Source organism: Mastomys coucha, unplaced genomic scaffold (genome assembly GCF_008632895.1).
Source record: "Mastomys coucha isolate ucsf_1 unplaced genomic scaffold, UCSF_Mcou_1 pScaffold15, whole genome shotgun sequence".
NCBI lineage: Eukaryota > Metazoa > Chordata > Mammalia > Rodentia > Muridae > Mastomys > Mastomys coucha.
Window position 1 is genome coordinate 19319024 of NW_022196897.1, and position 7155 is coordinate 19326178.

The 7155-nt window shown below is 53.6% G+C and overlaps 1 protein-coding gene across 1 annotated transcript in view; it reads left to right on the forward strand.

The window, feature by feature from the left end:
* Nucleotides 1–7155, forward strand: part of Hmcn2 (hemicentin 2) — a 151066-nt gene that overhangs the window by 120117 nt on the left and 23794 nt on the right. The window contains exons 78-84 of the mRNA XM_031369744.1: nucleotides 715–822; nucleotides 1095–1229; nucleotides 1446–1580; nucleotides 2455–2645; nucleotides 3500–3713; nucleotides 5219–5353; nucleotides 6428–6618. Of these exons, the coding sequence (XP_031225604.1) occupies nucleotides 715–822; nucleotides 1095–1229; nucleotides 1446–1580; nucleotides 2455–2645; nucleotides 3500–3713; nucleotides 5219–5353; nucleotides 6428–6618 (1109 nt within the window). The remainder of the gene's footprint in view (nucleotides 1–714; nucleotides 823–1094; nucleotides 1230–1445; nucleotides 1581–2454; nucleotides 2646–3499; nucleotides 3714–5218; nucleotides 5354–6427; nucleotides 6619–7155) is intronic.

Below are 7155 nucleotides of genomic sequence, written 5' to 3' on the forward strand. Positions count from 1 at the left end.
TAAAATAAATCTTTTAAAAAAAAAAAACAAAAGAAGGAAAGAGAGGCAGGGGGAGGGAGAAAAGAAAAGAAAAGAAAAGAAAAGAAAAGAAACTACATTTACCTCTCAGATGTACAAGTGTACAAAAATGATTGTGGAAATCCCGTAAATGAGTGCTCTTGCTAATTAGGAAGCCTTGCTCTCCAGACCACTGGGCAGGGCAGCCCCTGCTTTTCAGACTCTCTGGGTGCAATGGATCTCTCATCCATTATAGGGTTATAGGCCGGTGGCCTTGCCTCCCTCCACCCCCAGCAGGCCCCAGGGTCTCCAGACCGCTTTACAGTGAGAAGGTTAAGCTGAGGCTCACTGCCTGCTGCCCTCTTTCCAACTGGAGAGAGCAGAGGGGAGTCCTGGGAGGCTTCTGAGAGGAGCACACTGGGGAGAGCAGAGGTTCTCAGAGAGAAGCAACTGACCCTGAGACCCCATAGCCCTGAGGCCCTGCAGCCCATCTTGTCTGCTTCTCATTGTGTACATGGAGAAACTGAGGCCAGAGAGTAGAAAGCAGGGAACATGGTGGGCTCAAAACTGGTTCCCATGCCCTCTGTGCCCTTTACCCATGGGCAACAAAGGCAGTTTAGAAGGGTGTTGGTAACAGCCCTGCCCCCTCCATCAGTAGGGACTCCTATCCCTACTCCTATCCCTCCTCCCCCAACCATGCCTGGCTCCCACCCACAGGAGCCCTGGAGATTGAGCAGGCCCTTCCTATCCACGCTGGCCGATACACCTGCACAGCTCGAAACTCTGTGGGGGTGGCCCGCAAGCACATGGTCCTCACAGTGCAAGGTAAGGACCCCAGCTGGGCCCACCTGAGGCCCCAGGGTAAATGGAGCAGGGAAGGGGCTGGAGACAGGTAGGACTGGGAGTATAGGGGAGGCCTCAGCCCCTGATGCCCCCAGCCTAACTTAAACTAATTCCTAGTTTGGAATCTTTGGGAGACAGCAGGCTCCCTGCAGCCTTGTCGCTGTCATGAGTCTTCAGAGCTCCTGTTCCCTGTGAATCCCCTCTCCTTTGATATAAATCCTGGTTGGAGGGACCTCTGTCTTCTGTGCCCGCAGCCTCCCCTGTGGTAAAGCCCCTCCCCAGCGTGGTTCCGGTGGTGGCATCAGAGGAGGTGTTGCTGCCCTGTGAGGCCTCTGGCATCCCCCAGCCAATGGTCATCTGGCAGAAGGAGGGACTCAGCATCCCTGAAGGTGAGACCTCACAGTGGCCCACAGGAAGGGCAAGGTGGTCCTTCTTCCTACTCAGGAGACCCCCACCCTCACCCCTGGGAGAGATCCTACACAGCCCAGCCTGGGCCTCCTGCCCTCTAAGACACCAGCAAGTCCAACAGAGCATCTCAAGCCACATCCTTCTAGGCGCTTCTGCCACCCCAGATACTAGCCTTAACTTTATCCATCCAAATCCAGGAGCTCATATGCAGGTCCTCCCCAGTGGCCAGCTGCGGATCATGCATGCCAGCCCAGAGGACGCCGGGAACTACTTCTGCATTGCCCAGAACAGTGTGGGCAGTGCCATGGCAAAGACCAGGCTAGTGGTGCAAGGTGGGCCCAGAGTTTGAGACTTTCTCTTCCTAGTCTACCCCAGCCCTGACTGACACACCCCACCCCTCTCCTACCCCTTCTGCTGAGGGAACTTTCTCTTGTCCACGGACTGGCTGGCTCCAGGCATAAACACCCACCTCTGCCTTCTCCACCCCCCACCCCCAGGCCCCCGGCCTGCTTGCCTGGCCTTCCTTCTCTCATAACTTAGTGATGGTAATCATCTCCTCTGCCAGAAGCTTCTATATGTCTGGCTCTTCCTTAGATCGAGCCTTATGGTCTGCCAAACATCTGCTCAGCATTCAGAGAGTACTCAATGGGTCCACCAGGAACACCACCAGGGTATTCTGTCCCGGTGGCTGTTGGTGGTGGCTGTGGCTCTGTGGCTAGGATTGGGTTTGCCCTGAATCCAGAGTGGCTCCTGGCTCCATGCCCCTCCTGACCCTGCTTACCCAGCATGGATGCATGCAGCTCGATGAATGAAACCAGCTGCACCTGCCTGGGACCTTCACTGTATCCCTAGAATTGTCTGTGGGGGAGGGACATATACAAGCTTTGCTGCACATGCTCTCTGAGGTTGTCATATGAGGGAGCCTGCGCTAATGGAGCCCTACATGGCCTCGGCCCCTACCACAGCGCTTTAAGTCATGTGTGTGTACACACTCATACACATGCACCTGTGTGTACACACCTGGGTACACAGCTACTATAGGGGTATAACATTGACAACCACAGAACCCTCAGATCACTCTGCCCACAGGCAGTGGCCTATGGCTTAGCAGTTAGTAATGGCTGAGTGCTAACCAGGCACTGGCACAGAGAAGCTAAACCTACAACAGCTCAACCCAGCCCCAGATGAGCATCCGTCTCTCTGCAGTCCCACCTGTGATTGAGAACGGCCTCCCAGACTTGTCCACCATTGAGGGCTCCCACGCCCTCCTGCCCTGTACTGCCAAGGGCAGCCCCGAGCCAGCCATCACCTGGGAAAAGGATGGCCATCTGGTATCTGGAGCTGAGGGCAAGTTTACCCTGCAGCCTTCCGGGGAGCTACTGGTGAAGAACTCTGAGGTGAGGCCCAGACCCAAAGTCAGTGAGTAGCTGTGGAGTACCGCCTGCTGGCCAAGGCTATCCCTGAGTCCTTTAGCCCCTGGGAATGTGGGAGGGCAGTGTTGGGTTCCCACCCACAAGGATAAGCCAAGGGTCAGAGGCAGCTGGATTTCCCAAGACTGCTTCTGTCCATAATCAGAATCCAGGTTTGAAATTACCTCCATGGCCACCTCCCAGGTAAGCATAGTGACAACTCGGTGTCTCCCAAGTGGACCAGTTGTTCTTAACCAACCTCCGCACTGAATATCCTCCAAGTTCCAGAGGAGGTGTTGAACCGGGGTTCTGGGGCGCCAGCCCCCCTGACCATCAGTACTGCAAAAGGAGCCACTCTTTGAATGCCCTGGCAGCTGGGTGTTGACGCAGGACTCCGTGGGGGTTATCAGGGTTATAGACCCTGTCCCCACAGCAATGAGGAACATACTAGCCCTGCCTCAGGACCCCTTCAGAACCTCACTGGGTTTTCTCTATAAAGGTCCCAGAGGGAGGAGCCACCTCTTGGGTATTTCAAACATGGAGAAGTAGGCATGTGTGAGCTTGAGCACAAGACCCATCACCCAGGACAATGTCAGAAAACAGGACTAGGTCCCTTGACTCTGGTCATATGTTCAGAGCCTGGGTGATTTTTTAAAATGGAGACACCCTGCCTAGTCTCAGGGAAGGCAGGCCTCCTGCTGGCTGTAGGATCTAGGAAGAGTCACTCTGCTTCTCTGGCTTGGATGCTTCACAGGAACCTGTAGAGAATGGGTCTCCAAGGATGTTCTGACCCAGGCTAGGTGCAGAGGCAGTCACCATCCTGAACCTCCCTCTCCCTACAGGGCCAGGATGCAGGCACATACATCTGCACTGCAGAGAATGCCGTGGGCCGTGCCCGCCGCCGTGTGCATCTCACCATCCTGACGATGCCTATCCTCACCACCTTGCCTGGGGACCGCAGCCTGCGCCTTGGGGACAGGCTATGGCTTCGCTGTGTGGCCAGGGGCAGCCCAACACCCCACATTGGCTGGACCATCAACGACCAGCCTGTCACAGGTCTAGATCTCCTGGAGTCAGGGGTGATCAGGGCTGGGGCTGGGGAGGTGAAAGGGGAAGGAGGGTTGAGAGACCAGTGTGGTAGAGCAGAGGGGGGTGGCCGATGGTCCTTCAGGCCCTGGGACACAAGCAAACACAGGACCCTGCCTGTGAGCACACCCTGAGCTGTATGTTAGTGTTAGCAAGAAGCCATCTGAGGGATGGCTCAGCTGTGAAGAGCACCAGCTGCTCTTCCAAGTGTCCTGAGTTCAAATCCCAGCAACCACATGGTGGCTCACAACCATCTGTAATGAGATCTGACGCCCTCTTCTGGAGTGTCTGAAGACAGCTACAGTGTACTCATATACATAAAATAAATAAATCTTTTTTGGGGGGGGGTTTCGAGACAAGGTTTCTCTGTATAGCTCTGGGTGTCCTGGAACTCACTCTGTAGACCAGGTTGGCCTCGAACTCAGAAATCCGCCTGTCTCTGCCTCCCAAGTACTAGGATTAAAGGCGTGCGCCACCACTGCCCGGCAAAATAAATAAATCTTAAAAAAAAAAAAAAAAAGTTATCTGAACAAAAGACTCAGCCCCAGAGACCTCAGGTCAGGAGAGGGATGTTGATGTGCTTGCCCAGAGATGCTGCTAACATGGGGGAACTCTGCCGTCCCTCCTGAGACCCAGCAGGGGAACATAGGGGTTCAGAGTACACAATAGGTACTTGACCAATGTCTGCTTTGTTAGTGGGTCGCTGGGTGCTCTCCCCTGGAAATGGCATTTTCTGCTGTAGAGTACATCACCCAAGTGTAAGGCCAGGTCTACTGAGCACTCATATGCACCTGCAGACAGATTCTCTGTGTGCCTTACAAGAGAGCTACAGTAGATGTCCCAGTTACTTCTATGACACAGAGAAAAGCATAGGCACCAAGGACAAGAGGACCCAACCCAGAAATGCACAGTCATGTATTTGTCTGCCATGGAGACTATGTCTGACCCACATGAAGGAAGGGCAGTGTCTACAGAGGGCCTGAGTTCAAATTCTCAGCACCCACAGGAAAAGCTGGATATAGTGGCGTGTCTTTGTGATTCCAGCACTGGGAAGGCAAAGGCAGGCATAACTCTGAGACTCGCCAGCCAGTCAGTCTAGCCAATCAGAGAACTCACAGGGTTCTTTGTAGCCCAGGCTGACCTTTAGCTCCTAGACCTACTATCTTCATTCCCAAGCACTTGGATCACAGGACTGTAATTTTTTGTCTGATTATGTTAATAGTCCCCCAAAGGCCTACGCTTGACTGTCACCTGGAAATCACAAAACAGGCAAAGTCTCTGGCCAGATGCTCTGTGGCTTGTGCCCCTCTCCCCCTGCCCCCCAGTCAGGCTGCCGACCATGGAGAAGGGACCCTGTCATTCGTCTCTGCATCCCTGTTAAGCACCTTCTGGATGCACAGGCCTCTGTAGAACATCCAAGGATAGAGGCCCTTATTCCAGAGTAAGAGCTGTGGACTTCTCTCTTTCCACCACAGAGGGGGTGTCTGAGCAGGACGGGGGCAGCACACTGCAGCGGGCAGCCGTCACCAGAGAGGACAGCGGCATGTACGTGTGCTGGGCTGAGAACAGAGTTGGCCGTGTGCAGGCTGTCAGCTTCGTCCATGTGAAGGGTAGGTAGGATGGGAGCCCGTGCGATCTTCCTCCATAGCCTTTCTGAAACCCTCCCTGTTTCCTGCTGTTTAAGAAACCAGCTTCCTTAATCCCAGCACTTGGGAGGCAGAGGCAGGCAGATTTCTGAGTTCGAGGCCAGCCTAGTCTACAGAGTGAGGCCAGCCTGGTCTACAGAGTGAGGACAGCCAGGACTACACAGAGAAACCCTGTCTCAAAAAAACAAAAAACAAAAACAAAAAAACAAAAAAAAAAAGAAAAAAGAAAAAGAAACTAGCTTCCTGCCTTCTGACTAGTGACTCTTCAACCCGTGCATGTTGGGAGCCCTGGGGACAGGGACTTTATACACTGCCAGGGCCCGAGTTCTACTCTGTAAACACATCCCTGGAGGAGGGAGGTCAGTGCAGAAAACCGTACTTTATACTTGCTCTCCCAACAGTCCCAGCTGCAGCCGGATAGTGTCTGGGGAGTTGGAGGCTTCTGGGGCCAGAATATGGCCAGTGCTTACCAGTCTTCTGCTGTTGTCCCCTTGGCATAGGTGGCCCTCAGAAACCTGGGATATTTGCTTAGCTTTGGGTGGGCCTTGTGGGAGGCAATGTAACCCACGGCACTGGGTCTGTATGGCTTTGGATCAATTCGATCTCAGGAACCACAGAAGCCAGCCCAGAACAGCCAGCAGTGCCTGGAGACATAAATGAGTACCTAGCTTCTGTCCAACTGGTGTCTTACCACTCCAGCTCCTATGGTTCTTTCCCAAAGTGCCTGGCAGTGTGATCTGCAGCTGGGGCGATCTATCTGTGTGGACCAGTATGGTAGATACAGCTAAGACCAATTCCTTCCTGCATCTACTCGGGCATCACTAATCAATCAAAGAACCTGGTGACCAGTGCCAGTTTATGGACATCAACCCATGACACAGAAGCTGTTTGCCCTGTGCACAGCCATGCTGGGTCAGCAAGGGTTCCTTCAGTGCTCAGAGAGAAGGCAGGAGCTGAACAGAGTTTGGTAGTGGGTTGATGAAGTGATAGGCTACCAGAGTGCTTCACTCCTGGCTACTTTGGGGTTGGCTCTTACAGAGGCTCCAGTCCTACAAGGGGAAGCCTTCTCCTACCTGGTAGAACCTGTAGGGGGCAGCATCCAGCTACACTGTGTGGTTCGTGGAGACCCAGCTCCAGACATCCACTGGACCAAAGATGGCCTTCCACTGCCCATCAGCCGCCTCCACTTCCAGCTGCAGAACGGCTCCCTGACCATCCTCAGGACCAGGGTAAGGCAGGCCCAGTCCTGTGCTTTTTACAGTGGTTTAGAAGATTGTTAGGTTAGCACCACCCTCTACAGTCTAGAAGGAACTTCCCTCCACAGTGCAGGCAGGAGGCTGACTGCCCGATTCTCTGCAGCCCACTCCCTAGAGGAAGCTCCCTTGGCAGCTGTCACTTGCACCCCACCTTCCAGCAGCTAGCGACACTGAAACCTACCAGTCAGTCCAGATACTATGTCATCACAGGCTTTGAATCTGCCCAGTTAGGAACCATGCAAACAATGATCAAAGATGGGTATCGTGAGGCTAGAGAGAGAGCTCAGCGGTTAAGAGCACACTGGCTGCTTGAGAGGACCAGGGTTCACCCACATGGCAGCTCACAACTGTCTGTAACTCCTCACCCGGGGGATCTGACACCTTACACAGACATACATGCAAGCAAAACACATGTACATTAAAAAAATAATAAATTATAAAAATAAGTGTTAAAAAAGAGACAGATGGGGCTGACGAGATGGCTCAGCAGTTAAGAGCACTGACTGCTCT